This window comes from Zophobas morio, unplaced genomic scaffold, assembly GCF_036711695.1.
Source record: "Zophobas morio isolate AGI-343-1 ecotype UQ-CSIRO unplaced genomic scaffold, CSIRO_AGI_Zmor_V1 ptg000010l, whole genome shotgun sequence".
Taxonomy (NCBI): Eukaryota; Metazoa; Arthropoda; class Insecta; order Coleoptera; family Tenebrionidae; genus Zophobas; species Zophobas morio.
In genome coordinates this window covers 1,733,462-1,752,093 of record NW_026972115.1, presented here as the reverse complement: position 1 = coordinate 1,752,093, position 18,632 = coordinate 1,733,462, and the positions used below count along the sequence as shown (strand labels likewise).

General features: G+C 32.8%; 1 protein-coding gene across 2 annotated transcripts; it reads left to right on the top strand.

The window, feature by feature from the left end:
- Positions 1–30: 30 nt before the first annotated feature.
- Positions 31–18,576, top strand: LOC135126099 (uncharacterized). Of its 2 annotated transcripts, none has more exons than XM_064051910.1 (4): positions 31–352; positions 407–729; positions 8,763–9,085; positions 16,099–18,576. In XM_064051910.1, the coding sequence occupies exons 2-4, from the start codon at positions 483–485 to the stop codon at positions 16,561–16,563; spliced, it is 1,035 nt and encodes a 344-aa protein (XP_063907980.1). In that variant the 5' UTR covers positions 31–352; positions 407–482; the 3' UTR covers positions 16,564–18,576. The 2 variants fall into 2 exon arrangements, with proteins under 2 accessions (XP_063907980.1, XP_063907979.1); XM_064051909.1 differs by having other exon boundaries at positions 32–348.
- Positions 18,577–18,632: the final 56 nt, after the last annotated feature.

The window sequence follows — 18,632 nt, the reverse complement described above, 5'->3', positions numbered from 1 at the left end:
GGGGTTGTCATCCATTGTTGAAAAACAATCATTCTTATCGTCCCTGCTCCCACAATACCCCGTCTTTCGCCCATATCGCCCCTTTTTCGTCTGGCCCTCGCCCCCTCCCGGTAATTCCAGCAGGAACTCCGCTCTCATAAATAAACAAAACAGGACCCACTTTTTGAATTCTCCCCCTCGGAGCGCATGCGCGACACGCAATCAGCTGTGGCCCGAGAAATGGCTCCTAGCAGTCGGTCAGTGGTGCAATTTACGAATTAAACAAACCCAGAAAAGCGAAAAAATGTGATAAATGGCACTGGGGCCAGCCGCGGTTCGAACTGGAAGGGCAGTGCGGCCCTGCTTTGCGTAAGTGCGTAGGAGTTTGTGTGATGATTGCGTGCGTAATCCGCCCCTGTGTTCGCAGGAGCGCCAGGAGCATGTAGGAGCGATTGCCCGTTTCCGCACACACCATTCCGGATTTCACTGCCCCCGAGACTACAATGGCCACCATGATGTACCCGACGCTCACCAAGTCTCAGAGCATGAGGTCGAAGCGCAAATCCGCCGTCGAGCTCTTAGCTGAAAGCAAGCCTTTTTACGTCAAGTCTGAAATAGTTAGGGACACCACGCAGGCTCTACCGACGCGCCTTTCGAGCGTGGGGCCCGGGTATGGGGGCTACAACAGGAGCAAGTCGGTCAATGTGGCGGGCCATGGGACCAACTACAGGCCCACGACGCTGCCGCAGTGTAAGTGGCGGGGGCATGTTTTCGTTGCGGTGGATTTGATAAAGGGGTATGAAATTAATGAGCTCGGTTAACTGGGACAATCAAAACAATCGAGTGATTAAATCTTTACCATGGGATTAATTCAGTGCAAGTATTGATTGGTACATTATTTATTAACAATGGAAACGAGGTTGTGGAAGCAGTTCAAATGCTGTGTATGCAACATTTATGTTTACTCATTTAATATTCTCTTTGAAAGGGAGCTTGTTAGTTTTTAATTATTTTTAACAAGCAAGATGAATCGGGTCATGTTTAGTGAAAACAAAATTACAAAGCGGGAGATGCGTGTGTGAAAAAAGGGAATTAGAGTTGGCCATGCTTACAAAATTCGGTTGGTAATAGTGTTGTTGCCACGTTTATATGTTTACATTTTTAGGTTAGGTGGAGCTTGCTAGATTTATTTCAGCTAAATTTTATTTTGATCCGTCGCAGTTGGTCCTCTTGTTCGAAAATATAACAGAAGTAAACACTATGGATTGCTGTACTGCGCATGCTTGGTGTTTTTTGTGTGAAGTTTGGAGACTACTATTTGTAATCTAAATATAGATTGCGACGTGACACCTATTTTGATGTTCTTTCTATTTATATAACTTACAAGAAGTTCCTTTTAGTGTGTAAAATTCCTATTTAGTAAAACTTGTGAATTTTTCTTATCCGACCAATTAAAGAAAAAAAGTAATGCTATTTAGTTTGAAACAATTAACATTACAAAAGCGTGCTATTCCGTCACGCATTAGTATTCAAAATTATGGTGAACTAGTTAAAAGAATAATAAAAAATAGAAACATGAATTATTCAGGAGTGCAAGAATAATTACCAAATAGCTGTTTTACTGATTATACCACAGATATAAGGACATACATAAACAGATGCCGTTGACCTAATTATTTATGCTTTATGAAACAGACTTTGACCTTTAAGCAGCTGTTTACAAAATAAAACGATGCAGTTTTTTTGTTAACATTCAATCAAAAAAATTTGTCGAAGGTTATTCGACGGGACTTTTCTGTAGCCCTTGGGTGCAGCTCAACTAAATCCCGCTTTTTTCCAACTGTTGAGTTGCGATTTTTTTTTTTAATAATAATTATTAAAAAAATTTCACCGTTTCAATTTTATGATTTTAGATGTTATTTTTCAATTATTGGATTTTAAAACTTTTTCACTTACTATTTGAAATTCTTCTTTTGCAGTTTTTCGTCTGGGTTTTTTATTTTTTTTATTTCTTACGGTTTTTCCATTTTTTAATGTTCCTATTGCATGATTTATGTCAATTTAAATATTTTCAGTTTTTCATTTCTTCAGTTTTTCGATGTTCAATTTTTCTATTTTTGAACTTTTCGACTTTTTAACCATTTTTTTGGAAAAATTTTGAACTTAATTTTTGCGTTTATTGTCGTGACGGCGATTTCAGTTTTGTTACTGGCGGAAGATTATCCACAATTTGACACCAATTTTCGGTTGATTGAACCCATTTTAGCCATTTTTTTTGGAAAATTTTTGGAAATTTTGAATTCACTTTTCGTGTTTATTGGAACAGATACCGTGACGGTGATTTAAGATTTGTAACTAGCGGAAAATTATCCACAATTTGGCACTGATTTTCCGTTGATTGAACCAATTTTAATCATGTTTTTGGAAAATTTTCGAAAATTTTAACTCATTTTTTGTGATTGTTGGAACAGAGATTAAGACGGCGATTTCTAATTTGTAACCGGAGGAAGATTGTCTGTAACACTATGCAACACTAAAAAATTCACAGAAAGTTCAGATACTGTTTGAGGTTGGGTATACTCCATATACTAAAGAAAAAAATGTTTTATACTCATATCACATCACAAAACATAGATAACGGGTGTTTTGTTTTTCTTACTTTATGGGACACTTGATTGCATTTAATCGTAAAAATATCACTTTTATGTATTCACCCATTTTTGCAGACTTCTGTTGATGTCTTCAGAGGGATACTGCGAGATCTGGCTACAATAGGAATGCCAATCGTTCGAAAAAAAATACCTTTTTCAATGAAAAATGAAGTATTGTTTTATTAATTTTGTATGATTTTAAAAAATTCAATAAACACTTTTCATTTTGAAACCTGATGTGATAGGTAATAGCTTCTATACTCCATATACTAAAGAAAAAAATGTCTTATCCTCATATCACATCACAAAACTAGATAACGGGTGTTTTGTTTTTCGTACTTTTTGGGACACTTGATTGCATTTAATCGTAAAAATATTGCTTTTATGTATCCACCCATGCTTGCAGACTTCTGTTGGTGTCTTCAGAGGGATACTGCGAGATCTGGCTACAATAGGAATGCCAATCGTTCGAAAAAAAATACATTTTTCAATGAAAAATGAAGTATTGTTTTATTAATTTTGTATGATTTTAAAAAATTCAATAAACACTTTTCATTTTGAAACCTGATGTGATAGGTTGGGTACCTATACTTCATATACTAAAGAAAAAAATCTTTTATACCCATATCACATCACAAAACATAGATAACGGGTGTTTTGTTTTTCTTACTTTTTGGGACACTTGATTGCATTTAATCGTAAAAATATCGCTTTTATGTATCCATCCATGCTTGCAGACTTCTGTTGGTGCTTCAGAGGGATACTGCGAGATCTGGGTACAATAGGAATGTCAATCGTTCGAAAAAAAAGACCTTTTTCAATGAAAAATGAAGTTTTGTTTTATTAATTTTGTATGATTTCAAAAAAATCAATAAACACTTTTCATTTTGAAACCTGATGTGATACGATTCTTTCAAGTATAATCCTCAATTGAGTTTGAGGTAAGAAATTTTAACTACATACTGCGCATTCTGTGAATTTTAATTTTTTTTAATTTGTTGCATAGTGTAATTTGAGACTAATTTTCAATCGATCGAACCAATTTTAACAATTTTTTTGGAAAATTTTTGAAAATTTTGAATTCACTTTTCGTGTTTATCGGAGTAGATATCGTGAGGGCGATTTCAGATTTGTAACTAGCTATAATTTGACACCAATTTTCAGTCGATCGAGTCAATTTTAATAATTTTTTTGGAAAATTTTTGAAAATTTTGAATTAAATTTTAATTTAAAATTTCCATTTTTTTCAGTTTTTAACTTTTTGATTTTGGTCTATTTCGATTTCTCAATTTTTGGATTTTTTGACTTTTCGACTTCTCAATTTGTCGCTCTTCTGATGTTTCAGTTTTTCAATTTTTCGATGTTTCAATTTTTCGACTTCTCGATGTTCCGATTTTCCAATTTTTCGATGTTTCGATTTTCCAGTTTATCAATTTCTCAATTTTTCGTCATTTCAGTTTTGGAATTATTCAATTTCCCGATTGTTCAGTTCTTCAAATTCTCAATTTTACGATTTTTCTTTTTTCAATTTTTAAAGTTTCGGATTTTCGATTCCCCGATTACTCTTTTTTCGATTTTTTAATGTTTCGATGTTTCGATTTTTCAGTTTTTTGATATCTCGATTTTTGGATTTTTTAGTTCTTCGATTCTTAAATTTTTCGTTGTTTCAATTTTTCAATTATTGACTTTTACATTTTTGATTTTCCCATTTGTCGAATTTTCAACTTTATGATGTTTCAGTTTTGGGGTTTTACAATAATTCAGTTGTTTAAATTTTCGATTTTTGGACTTTTCGATTTTTCAGTTTGAATTTTTCAATTTTTCAATTTTTTGATGCTGGGAATTTTCGATATCTCAATTTTTCGATTTTTTAACTTCTAAGATTTGAAAACTTAAAATTTTTCGATTGTTTAGTTCTGCAATATTTCTATTTTTCAGTTTTCCGAATTTTTAAATTTTAGATTTTCCAAATTTTTGACGTTTCAATTCTGTTGACTTCTGCGTTACGTATTTTCAGTTTTTAGATTTTTCGATTTTTGAAATTTAAAAATTTTCGATATACCAATTTTTCGATTTCTCGAATATTTCGACGTTTCGATATTTTGATTGTTCGATTATTGGAATTTCCAGTTTTTCGATTCTTCATTTTTTTTGCATTTTTCAATTTTTCGATGTTTTAGTTTTGAGTCGATTGAGCCAATTTTAACCATTTTTTTGGAAAATTTTTGAAAATTTTGAAGTCATTTTTTGTCTTTGGTGGAACAGAGATTAAGACTGCGATCTCAGATTTGTATCTGGAGGAAGATTGTCTGCAATTTGAGACTAGTTTTCAGTCGATCTAACCAATTTTAACTTTTTTTTTTGGAAAATTTTTGAAAATTTTGAATTCACTTTTCGTGTTTATTGGAACAGATATCGCGAGGGCGATTTCATATTTCTAACTAGCGGAAAATTATCAACAATTTGACGCCAATTAGGTTTTCCAAATTTTTGATTTTTTGATATTTTGACCTCTGGGTTTTGTATTTCTCGGGTTTTCTTTTTTCTATTTTTGAAAGTTGTTTTTTCAATTTTTCGGTTTTTAAATTTTTCAATTTCTGCATTGATCGAAATTTCGATGTTTCGATTTTTTTATTGTTCGATTATTCGATTTCTCAATTTTTCGAATCTTCAACTTTATTTTTCGTTTTTCAATGTTTCGATTTTTTGATGTTTCGCTTTCTCAATTTTTTTGGTTTCTAAATATTTCGATTTTTTGACTTCTCGACTTTTCGATTTCTAAAATTGAAAATTTCTGATTTTTTTTTAGTTATTCAATATTTCAATTTTTTCGTTTTTCGAATTAGTAAATTTTAGATTTTCCAGATTTTTGGATTGTTTATTTTTTCCATTTGTCAATTTTTCGCTATTTTAGGTTTGGGATTTTTTTGTTTTTCAATTTTTCGACTTCTTAGTTTTAGATTTTGTGGTCTTTTAATTTTTAGATTTTTAAAATGTTTTTTAATTTAAAATTTCCTATTTTTTCCAGTTTTTAACTTTTTGATTTTGGTTTATTTCGTTTTCTCAATTTTTAAATTTTTTGACTTTTCGACTTCTCAATTTGTCGCTCTTCTGATGGTTCGTTTTCTCGATGTTTCAGTTTTCCAATTTTTCGATCTTTCGATTTTCCAGTTTATCAATTTTCCAATTTTTCGTCATTTCGGTTTTGGAATTTTTCAATTTCCCGATTGTTCAGTTCTTCAAATTATCAATTTTCCGATTTTTCTTTTTTCAATTTTTAAGTTTCGGATTTTCGTGCCCCGATTTCTCTATTTTCGATTTTTTGATGTTTCGATGTCTCGGTTTTTCAATTTTTTGGTATTTCGATTTTTCAGTTCTTTAATTTTTCGATTTTTTAGTTCTTCGATTCTTAAATTTTTCGTTTTTTCAATTTTTCAATTATTGACTCTTACATTTTTGATTTTCCCATTTGTCGAATTTTCAACTTTATGATGTTTCAGTTTTGGGATTTTACAATAATTCAATTGTTTAAGTTTTCGATTTTTCGACTTTCCGATTTTTCAGTTTGAATTTTTCAATTTTTCGATTTTTTGATACTGCGAATTCTCGATATCTCAATTTTTCGATATTTTAACTTCAAAATTTTTAAAACTTAAAATTTTTCGATTTTTCAGTTCTTCAATATTTCCATTTTTAAGTTTTTCGAATTTTTAAATTTTAGATTTTCCAAATTTTTGATGTTTCAATTCTTTTGACTTCTGCGTTACGTATTTTTTAGTTTTTAGACTCTTCGATTTTTGAAATTTTCAAATTTTTCAATTTTTCAATTTTCGATATTCCAATTTTTCGATTTCTCGAATATTTCGACGTTTCGATATTTTGATTGTTCGATTATTCGAATTTCCAGATTCTTCATGTTTTTGCATTTTTTAATTTTTCGATATTTTAGTTTTGAGTCGATTGAGCCAATTTTCACCATTTTTTTGGAAAATTTTTGAAAATTTTGAATTCAATTTTTGTGCTTATTGCAGCAGATATCGTGATGGCGTTTTTATGTTTGTAACTAACGGCAGATTATATACAATTTGACACCAATTTTCCGTCGATTGAACCAATTTTGACCATGTTTTTGGAAAATTTTTGAAAATTTTGAACTCATTTTTTGTGTTTGTTAGAACACAGATTAAAACTGCGATCTCAGATTTGTAACTGGAGGAAGATTGTCTGCAATTTGAGACAAATTTTCAGTCGATCGAACCAATTTTAACAAATTTTTGGAAAATTTTTGAAAATTTTTAATTCACTTCTCGTGTTCATTGGAACAGATATCGTGAGGGCGATTTCAGATTTCGATATTTTTATGTTGGGTTTTTCAGTATTTCGACTCTTCAATTTTTCGATTTTTTGCTTTTCGATTTCTAAAATTTAAAATTTCTTGATTTTTTTTTTAGTTATTCAATATTTCGATTTTTTCATTTTTCGAATTTGTAAATTTTAGATTTTCCAGATTTTTGATGTTTAGATTTTTTTACTTTTGAGTTTTTGTATTTTTTGATCTTTTAATTTTTCGGTTTTAAATTTTTCAATTTTTCAATGTTCCGATTGTCTACTTTTTCGATTTCTCAATTGATCAAGATTTCGATGTTTCGATTTTTTTATTGTTTGATTATTCGATTTTCAGTTTTTCGATTGTTTATTTTTTCCATTTTTCAATTTTTCGTTATTTTAGTTTTTGAATTTTTATGTCTTTCAATTTTTAGACTTCTTAGTTTTAGATTTTGTGGTCTTTTAATTTTTAGATTTTTAAAATGGTTTTTAATTTAAAATTTCATAATTTTTCAGGTTTTAACTTTTTGATTTTGGTCTGTTTCGATTTCTCAATTTTTAGATTTTTTGACTTCTCAATTTGTCGCTCTTCTGATGTTTCGTCAGTTCTTCAAATTTTCAATTTTCCGAAGTTTCGGATTTTCGATGCCCCGATTTCTCTTTTTTCGATTTTTTGATGTTTCGATGTCTCGAGTTTTCAAGTTTTGGTATTTCGATTTTTCAGTTTTTTACTTTTTTCGATTTTTTAGTTCTTCGATTCTTAAATTTTTCGTTGTTTCAATTTTTCAATTATTGACTTTTTTACATTTTTGATTTTCCCATTTGTCGAATTTTCAACTTTATGATGTTTCAGTTTTGGGATTTTACAATAATTCAATTGTTCAAGTTTTTGATTTTTTGACTTTTCGATTTTTGAGTTTGAATTTTTCAATTTTTCGATGCTGCGAATTCTCGATATCTCAATTTTTCGATTTTTCAGTTCTTCAACATTTCTATTTTTCAGTTTTTCGAATTTATAATTTTAGATTTTCCAAATTTTTGATGTTTCAATTCTTTTGACTTTACGTATTTTTCAGTTTTTAGATTTTTCGATTTTGAAATTTAAAAATTTTTCAATTTTCGATATTCTAATTTTCGATTTCTCGAATATTTCGACATTTCAATATTTCGATTGTTCGATTATTTGAATTTCCAGTTTTTCGATATTTTAGTTTTGGGTCGATTGAGCCAATTTTAACCAATTTTTTGGAAAATTTTTGAAAATTTTGAATTCAATTTTTGTGCTTATTGCAGCAGATATCGTGACGGCGGTTTTATGTTTGTAACTAGCGGCAGATTATATACAATTTGACACCAATTGTCCGTCGATTGAACCAATTTTAATAATGTTTTTGGAAAATTTTTGAAAATTTTGAACTCATTTTTTGTCTTTGGTGGAACAGAGATCAAGACGGCGATTGCAGATTTGTAACTGGAGGAACATTGTCTGCAATCTGACACCAATTTTTGGTCGATTGGCCCAATTTTCGCCATTTTTTTGGAAAATTTTCGAAAAAAATGCGTTTTATTTTTTCAGCTTTTACAACTTGGACACATTTTCTAATAGTGCAGTCATTGATATTTTTTTATTTTTGCCAAATCGTCCGTCCTGTGATCGACGTCGCCTTTTTGGCTCGTGCACCAGCCGCGAAATTTCTAATTACGAGCATAACAGCCCCGACCGAACATAAAAAGACTTAGCAAATTGAGTTTTGTTGTCTTAATTACCGTTATCTTAACAATGGCGTTCGTTTTTTCCCTTTTCAGATATGGCCGTCTCCCCTTCGCGCTCCCTCCCGCCCCTCTCTCACCGCCGCTCCGTACATTTGGGCAGCAACGATCTTCTTCAGAATAAACTTCGCCAGTTACTGGTTTGTGATAGCGCGGAGGAATTAAGCGTCGAACAGATGGCACCCTTGAGTCCTCCAGCGGAATACGCACAAAGGTGCCACAAAAGCCTTCCAGATCTTCACTGCAGAGCTGAACCTAGTTCTAATAAGAGTAGTAACAAGAGTCTTTCTAATAGGGACAGTGGCGGCTCGAGCGGCCACTACACGCAGAGGAGCGAGCCGGCGCCGCCCCCGAGACAGGTAAGAGTTGAATTGGTGGCGGCGCTATAGATGAACGGAGTACGGAAGTTGGTCACGAGGTGGCGCCACGCGATAAATTCTGACAACGAAAATCACCAAAGTAAAAAGGTGTTTTTTTTCGCCAACTTTGTCAAACAAATTGTTTCAGTCGCTTTTTAGCCACACTAAAAAAAAAGTGTAAGATTTTATTGTGTGATAGGCGGCTTGCACGGTATTTTTGACCATATTGATCCGCTTCCCAGGCACATTATTTTTAAATCTCGTGCTATTTTTGTATTCATAATGCTAATGCGGAAAATATTGACAACAATATTCCCTTATTAATTCATTGCAGTAAAAACGGTCGTTATTCAATATTTACATTTTGTGTTTTCAACGAGCGATTTGAATTATTCAAATGAGGATGGATGTTTCAATTACTGTTTGGCGTGTTTAAATATTTACAAACTGAATAGAGGGTTTGAAGTTTTTTAAACAATCTCGTCAAGGAGTAACCGAGTGGAGGGCGGCAATTTTGTGAGTGGCTTTTATTTTGATAAAGTAGAATTCGAATGTGGCGTTGCGTAATTGGAGTAGAGGTAGCGTGAAGTCGGAGTGAATAAATAGCGTTTGTCGGGGAATGATAAACTGAGACGGGATGTGCCTGAATGGAACTGGCATCGATTATTAAGCATGATTTTTTGTGGGCTTGTTTGTGTTTGAACAATAACTTCAAAACTTGCCAACGTATTGTCTGCGGACGTCATGCAGACGGCGGAATCGTCGGTTTCGTATTAATTAGGTTGTTGTGTTGAGGATGTTCAAAGACGCCGTTTTGTGTGCTAGGTTCTATTTTTGCAACAAGGAAATTATGTAGATTTTAAATTTTTAGCTAATTTTTTTGTGATTCTTTTATGGTTTCGGTGACTGCGCCAAAACTACGGCCCTCTGAATATTGGATTTTTTTTTTAAATAAAATAAGGAATCCACAAGATTCTTTCAATTTTTTCAAAAAAAAAAAAACGTCAGGGGCTACAAGATTTTTTTGAATTAAAAAAAGTCAGAGCCCCAAGATTTTTTCAGAAATTAAAAAAAAATCGTTAGGGACACAAGGTGCGATCGAATTCAAATTTATCAGAAAAAAGCGTCCCCAAGATTTTTTTTTTTTAACGTCAGATACATTTTTTCCGTCAGAACTTCCCAAGATTTGTTCAAATTTTGACAAAAAATGTCAAGAATCGCCAAAATTCTTTTAAAATTTTCGAAAAAAAATTGGAACCCCAAGATTCTTAAAAAAATCCTTTAAGAACCCTCGAGATTTTTTCAAATTCTTAAAAAAAAATCGGATGGGGCCCCAAGATTCTTCCAAATTTTTCAAGATTATTAAAAAAATCCTCTAGAACCTAAAGATTCTTTCATTTTCTTAAAATAAAACTGTCAAGTAGCCCCAAGATTCTTTTAAACATTTTCAGAGCAAAAATCATTTAGGAACTCCCAAGATTATTTCAAAACCTTCTAAAAAAACCGTCGAGGGCTCCAAGATTCTTTCAATATTAAAAAAAAACGTCGAAAGCCTCCAGGATTCTTTAAAATTCTCCAAGAAAAAAAAAGTCAATTCTCCCTAAGATTCTTGCAAATTCTTCCAGAAAACCGACAATCCCCCAAAGAGTCTTTCAAATTCTTAAAAAAAAAAAAAATGGAAAGGAGCCCCAAGGTGCATTTCAAAAGAAAAAAAATGTTAAGGCTCACCAAGGTTTTTTTAAAATTTTCAAAAAAAAAACTCTGGAACCCTAGGATTTTTTAAAATTAAAAAATAAACCCGCTAAAGGCCCTCAAGATTCTTTCAAATTTTTCAGAAAAAAAATCTGTAAAAAATTTCCAAGATTCTTTCAAATGCTTCCAAAAAAAGTCAAGGCCCCCAAATTCTTTCAATCTTTAAAAAAGAACATCGGGGCCTCCAAGATTCTTCTAAATTTTTTGAAAATAAGTCAAAGGATACACAAGATTCCTTCCAATTTTTCAAGCAAAAAAACAGGGGCCCCATGATTTTTTTGAATTAAAAAAAGTTAGACCCAAAGATTTTTTCAAATTTTTACAAAAAAAAAAAACGTCAAGAATCTGAGCTTAAATTCAAATTCTCCGAACCCACAAGATTCTTTTAATTTTTTTCAAAAAAAAAGTCAGCTTCATAAGATTCCGTTTGCCGAATTCTTTTAAATTTTCTCCACCAGGAACACCAAGATTCATTGAAATTCTTCAAAAATGACCGGCAGGACCCCGAAGAATTGTTTTAAATTAAAAAAAAAAAAACATCAGGAACCTTCAGAACTTATTTCAAATTTTTCCAAAAAAAAAGATCCGTCAGTAATCCCCCAAGTTCCTTTCAATTTCTTAAAAAGAAAAAAATTGTCAAGAGCCACCAAGATTCTTTTAATATTAAAAAAATTATTCTTTAAAATTCTTCCAGAAAATCGACAATCCAGATTCTTTCAAATTCATTAAAAAACATCCAAGATGCTTTTTTTTTATTATTATTATTATTAAGATTCATTTAAATTTTCAAAAAAAATCTTCAAAAACCCCCAAGTCTTTTAAATTTTTCAAAAAAAAAAAAATCGCAGAGCCCCAAGGTGCTTAAAAAAAAACTCTGGAACCCTAGGATTGTTTTAAATTAAAAAATAAACCTGTTAGAGGCCCTCACGATTCTTTCAAATTTTTCAAAAAAAAAATCTGTCAAGAATTCCCAAGATTCTTTCAAATGTTTCCAAAAAAAGTCAAGGCCCCAAAATTCTTTCAATTAAGAAAAAAACCGTCAGGCCCTCCAAGATCTACTAAATTTTTTCAAAATTTATCCACAAGATTCCTTCAAATTTTTCAAGAAAAAAAACCGTTCGGAACCTCCAACATTCTTTGAAATTCCTTTAAAAAAAACCGTCAGGGGCCTCAATTTTTTTTTTAAATTAAGATTTTTCAAATTTTTACAAAAAAAAACCGTAAGAAACCCAAAGTGCTCAATTCAAATTCTCAAAAAAAAACCGACCGAACCCACAAGATTTTTTCAGATTTAAAAAAAAATATTTCAGATTCTCCAAAAAAAAAAAACAGTTTGGGGGCCCGAAAATTCTTTTAAATTTTCTCCGTCAGGAAGCCCAAGATTCATTAAAATTCTTCCTAAAAGACTGTCGGGAGTCCCAAGAATTGTTTTAAATTTTCAAAAAAAAAAACGTCAGAAATCTAAAATTTTCAAAAAAAAAACTGTAACCCTAATATTCTTGAAAAAATTCAAATTAAAGAAAATCGTCATGTGGCTCCAAGATTCTTCTAAATTTAAATAAACCTGTTAGAGGCTCTCAAGATTCTTTCAAATTTTTCAGAAAAAAAAATCTGTCAAGTACTCCCAAGATTCTTTCAGTTAAAAAAAAACTTCGGGAGTGTCCAGGATTCTTTAAAATTCAGGAACCCCCAAGCTTCTTCTAATTCTTTTCAGAAACGAAACCAGTGACCCCAAGTTTCTTTAAATTAAAAAAAAAAAATCTTCAGGAACCCAAAAAAACGTTAATAGCCTCAATATGCCTTCAAATTTTTACTAAAAAAAATGTACAAACCTCCAAAATTCTTTTAAATTAAATAAAAAATAGTCAGCGGCCCACTCATATCATCTCAAATTCTTCAAAAAAAAAAAATCTTTTAAATTTTTTCCGTCAGGAACCTCTAAGATTCGTTAAAATTAGATTTTCCAAAAAAAGCCCCAAACATTGTCAAAAAACGTCAGCAACCCTCAAGATTCCTTTTCCTTTAAAGTCAGGTCCACGAGATTTTTACAAATTTTACCAAAGAAATTAAAAAAAAAAACTCAAAATTTTTACAAAAAAATCCCTTAACGCCCAATACTTTTTCAAATTCTTAAACAAAAGCGTCAGGTGGACGAAGATTCTTTTAAATTAAAATTTAGAGTCCCTCAAGATTCTTTCAAATTAAAAAAAAAAAAGATATTTTTTTCAAAAAAAACCCTCTGAAACTATCATTCTTTCAAATTCTTAAAAAAAAAAGCTGTCATTCTTTTGAATAAAAAAAAAATCTCGGGAACCCCCAAGATTACTTCTAATTTTTCAAAAACAAAAAGGGAAAACCGTAAATTCTTTCAAATTTTTTCCATCAGGCACCCTTAAGGTTCGTTAAAATTTTTCCAAAAAAAAAAAAACAGTCAAGCCCCAAACATTGTCAAAAAAACGTCAGAAACCCTCAAGATTCCTTTAAAGTCAGGCCCACGAGATTCTTACAAATTTTACCAAAGAAATTTGGAAAAAAAAACTCAAAATTTTTACAAAAAAAAATCCCTTAAGAACGCCCAATACTTTTTCAAATCCTTAAAAAAAGCGTCAGATGGGTCCAAGATTTTTTTGAATTAAAAAAAAAACTCAGAGCCCCCAAGATTCTTTCAAATTAAAAAAAAAAAAACTCAGGAACCCTCTAAGATATATATTTTTTAAAACCCTCTAAAACTCAATCATTCTTTCAAATTCTTAAAATAAACCTGTTAGAGGCCCCCATGATTCTTTCAAATTTTTCAGAAAAAAAGTCTCAGGAACCCCAAGATTATTTCAAATTCTTCAAAAACAAAAACGGGAAAACCGAAAATTCTTTCAAATTTTTTCCCTCAGGAACCCTTAAGATTCGTTAAAATTTTTCCAAAAAGAAACAGTCAAGCCCCAAACATTGTCAAAAAAACGTCAGAAACCCTCAAGAACCTTTAAAGTCAGGTCCACGAGATTCTTACAAATTTTACCAATTTTTTTCCAAAAAATCTTTTAAAAACCCTTAATATTTTTTCAAATTCTTAAAAAAAGCGTCAGGTGGCCCCAAGATTTTTTTAAATTAAAAAAAACTCAAAGCGCCTCAAGATTCTTTCAAATTAAAAAAAAAAACTCAGGAACCCCCTAAGATATTTTTTTCAAAAAACCCTCTAAAACCCTGTTATTCTTCCAAATTCTTAAAAAAAAAACTGTCAGGCGGCCCCAAAATTCTTTTGAAATAAAATAAACCTGTTAAAAGGCCCTCAAGGTTCTTTCAAATTTTTCAGAAAAAAAAATCTGTTTGGAACCTCCAAGATTTTTTCATATTCCTCCAAAAGAAAATTCATTTAATTTACTTGACTTAAGGTCCTTTTAAATTAAAAAAAAAGCTAAGAGGCACACAAGATTATTTCAAAGTCTTCAAAAAACCCTCAGGAGAACCCAAGATTCTTTAGAATTTTTCAAAAAAAAAAAACTTCAGAGGTTCCCAAGATTTTGTCAAATTTTTACCGTCAGGAACTCCCAAGATTTTTTCAAATTCTTCCGAAAAATACTGTTAGAGGCTCCAAGATTCGTTTAAATTCTTCACAAAAAAAAATCTGTCTGGACTTTCCGAGATTCTTTAAAAAAACCTTCAAGAACCCTAAGATTCTTAGAAGTCGTCAGGGCCCCACGAATTTCAAAATTTTTCCAAAAAAATCCCCACATTATTTCAAATTCTTAAAAAAAAAAACCGTCGTAGGCGCACAAGATTCTTTCCAATTTCTAAAAAAATATCTCGGGAACACAAAATTCTTAAAACAAAAATATTAAGAACCCCCAAGGCTTTTCCAATTCTTAAACAAAAAGCGTCAGGTTGTCCCAAGATCCTTTTAAATAAAAAAAAAACTCAGGACCAAAATTATTTTTTTTCAAAAAACCCTCTAAAATTCTTGTCATTCTTTCAAATTCTTAAAAAAAATTGTCAGGCGGCACCAAGATTCTTTTGAATTAAAATAAACCTGTTGGAGGTCCTCAAGATTGTTTCAAATTTTTCAGAAAAAAAATCTGTCAGGAACTCCCAAGATTCTTTCAAATTCTTCAAAAAAAAACCTCAAGGGCCCCAAGATTGTTTCATTGTTGAAAAAACAGGATTCTTAAAAAAAAAATTCCTCAAAAAAAACGTCAGCCCCAATATTCTTTCAAATTTCCCCAGAAAAAGCGTCAGTCCCCTCGGGATTTTTTCAGATTCTTCCCAAAAAAAAAGCTCGGGGGAACTAAAGGTTCTTTTAAATTAAAAGAACCCCCCCCTCCCCAAGATTATTTCAAAGTCTTTAAAAACGGTCAGGAGAGCCCAAGATTCTTTTAAAATTTTTTCAAAAAAAAAAAAAAAACCTTCAGAGGTGCTTAAAATTTGATCAAATTTTTACCGTCAAGAACTCCCAAGATTATTTTCAAATTGTTCAAAAAAAAATCTTTAGAGGCTCCAAGATTCGTTTAAAGTCTTCACAAAAAAGATCTGCCAAGACCTTCCAAGATTCTTTAAAAAAACCTTCAAGAACCCTAAGATTTTTTCAGAAACCTCCAAGATTATTTCAAATTTTTCAAAAAAAGCGCCAGACGTTCTTTCAAATTTTCAAAAAAAATCCCAGGAACCCCCAAAATTAAAAAAAAAACTGTATCTTAAGAATACACAAGGCTTTTCAAATTCTTACAAAATTATTTTAATTTTGTTCAAAAATAACACACTAGGAAGCCTCTAGATCCAAAATTTGTTTTTTTTGCCTTGAATTTGAGTTGTTTAGCAGATCTAAGATTTGTCGTATTGAAATTTATTGAGAAAATGAATTTTAGCTCGAATTTGAATATATTTTTTTTTGTCAAAATCTGAGACTCGGAGCATACTTGATTGTATGTATCTAGAAGACCTAGAACGCTCAGAACTTGTCCGTACAAACCGTTTTATTGGAATTTTATGTGAAAATTGCGTGCCGGAGACGCTTTTAAATTTTTAAAACTTGTAAATTAGTATCCCTAAAAAAATGCAGCTGAAAAGCAAACTGTAAAAAAGCATTGGCGCTTTAAAACTTGGTCACTCCGCTCACGCACACCACATTACCGTGCCACCATGTTTTGAATTTGAAATGAATCGTCACGTTGGCGCCCAACCAAACACGGGTAGTTCACCGAGTTTAACTCCTAATCACCGCTTTATGTGCACTCGGCATTCCACCAGTCGTAATCGCGCCATCCTCGTTCCAGGACACCCGGCGCGACTCCGGCTCCAGCACCCAGCACAGCGGCGGCAGCTCGTACTTCTGCTGCCAGGAGCCCGAGTGCCGCGCCCGCCAAGCCTACCCGCCGCCGTCGACCTTCAAACGTCAGAAATGCCTTCGGTACAAGCGCGACCGCCCCATCCTCCGCTCCAAGTCCGACATCAGCGACCGCTACTGGCGCCCCCCCGAGCCCCCCACCAGCCACCTCGAGCAGTTCTTCGAGCACCTCGGCCTCACCAGCGACAGCTACGAGGAGATGCTGAGTAACAGTAGGTCCTCGGATAGCCCCGTTTTCTTCTCGGACGTGTCGACGGTCGACTCGAGCCGCCCCCTAGACAGCGTCGATTACTGTCCCTCGTCGTTCAGGCCGAGCGAGCCGCCCTCGATCGTCGAGCGCAACGCCCGCATCATCAAATGGCTGTGCAACTGTCGGAAGTCGCAGCTGACGTGAGATGGCGCCGCCCCCGCCGCCGCCGCCGTACATTCCACCTGACGAGACCTCACGAGCGCGCGCGATCATAGCATTTTAATTCTTAGCACGGACGACATACTCGAGGAAAATTTCAAATTTCACGTGCAAGTACCTTAGCGTGACTCGAACAATAACGAAGCAATCAAATCGGCGACTTTCGGTTTCTTTCGTTCGTGTGGAATACCAAAATTGAGTTGTGATAGTTTTTTGCGTTTTAGATTAGGGAGTATGTTGAGCGGGAGGGAGGGAGCACAAGAAATAAATTGCTATGATGAATGGAGAACGCGAGGTTCGGCTCGGATCGACGGCCGAGTTTTCGACGAATCACAAGCGAGTTCTGCTCAAACGTTATACCACATTCGATTTTTTTTATTTTCGATACTTTACAAAGAAAACGTTTTTTCAAGACTGACATTTCCAACTCGATCAAACTTCCACGATGATTGATTTCGAAATATTCCAATTTTTTCTAAAAAGAAACTTTCCAATACGAGTGTTCAATTTTTTATAACAAACTTATTTTTAATTTAAGTGTTTTTCGAAAGTTAACAGTTGCCGTCACAAAATTTGTCTTTAGTTCATTTTAATTTCTACGATGGTAGCACTATTTTTCAAGTAAAAATAAACTAGAGACCATTGTAAGTGGTTATGACAAGTTTTTAGTCCTAAATACGTTAAGTCAAGACACCAAGAATAGACAGACACTTGTCATTTTTTACAGAAAGTTCTGTGTACGAAAATGGCGTTTTGACATCGTAATTTCTCCCATTTGGCGTGGATGGCGCCACCAACATTAATCGTACTTATACAAATTAATGAAATAATTTTGTAATACCTAAGTACTCGAAAAGTCATTTTCAAAAACGATTGAGTGGCGCCATCTGTCGGTTGAGCGCGAAACAAAACCCTGAAGTGTCAACAGAGTACCGTAAGCAATATAAATTTTCCAAAGTCTTTACGACGATTCTGTGTATCTTGTCGTTCCGTAAGGGTAATTTTTGTGTGTGTTGATCTCATTTTTTTAAACTGCGACTGTATTTAAAGTGATCAAGCAACGATAATTGGGGCAGAAAAATCTCCAAAAAGTTAAACCGCATTCTAAATGAAGTACAAAAATGTTTTTTGATCAAACAAAAAGTGCCACTTGTTTAAATCAAAATTCTTCCGGTGACATTCCTAAAACCAGCGTTTAGAAACCCGGAGCCTAATTCAAACGACTTTGGTGTTTTTTGATAAAAATAAGACAATAATCCCCGAGCCGAACCGCGCGTTTGAGCATACTCACATTGTCACTTTTTCGAATCATTGTGTGTTCTATTGTAAGTAGAATATGACAGTTTTTTTACTAAAGTAGAGCGGATTTCTACGTGGATCAATATATTCGATTAAAAGTGATACGATATGCTTATTGAATACGAATTTCATTTCCGAGATTTATCGAATTCGTGTAATGTGAATGCATAATAAATCATAATCAGTGATGAATTTAGCAATGTTGAATATTTAAATGTATTGTATAATTGTTTTCCTTACATAGCACATTATCATGTCTTATATTTAAGCGGTGATTGAACGGTCAAACCCGTAGAGCGATAGTCGTTTGATCGCTCAAGTTCTCGCAGTATTAACTGTTTTATTTTGCCTTGCCGTTCTGTTGGGTGTATGTGCTGCATTTTTTGTTTTTGCTGCTGGTTTTTCATAGTTTAGTATAATTTCGAGTTAACATATAACTGAGATTTTATGCAAAGTTTGTTTATAGGGCTGACGCCCCAGTGTTAAGCGGTTAATTCAGATATATTTAACATTTTTTCATATAATACATGTGTACATACATTATAGTTATAGCTTGTAGTTAAGTACCCATGTAATGGACTGCTGTTAGTTACGATGCCGTGCATCGATTCTGTCTAGTCTGTACTTAAATTCTCATTGTTTCAATATAGAGCATAGCTATGTTTACTTAATTCTTACAAAATATATTATTCTGCAATAGTCGGTTTTTATTTCTATAGTGTATAACGGGTTGCCAACTCCCGACACGTGACTGT

Bases quoted from the DNA above. Each gene is read 5' to 3' on its own strand.
- LOC135126099 (XM_064051910.1), top strand. From the start codon at position 483: ATGGCCACCATGATGTACCCGACGCTCACCAAGTCTCAGAGCATGAGG. The intron at 730-8,762 runs GTAAGTGGCGGG...TTCCCTTTTCAG, and splicing joins GCCCACGACGCTGCCGCAGT to ATATGGCCGTCTCCCCTTCG. The intron at 9,086-16,098 runs GTAAGAGTTGAA...TCCTCGTTCCAG, and splicing joins CGGCGCCGCCCCCGAGACAG to GACACCCGGCGCGACTCCGG.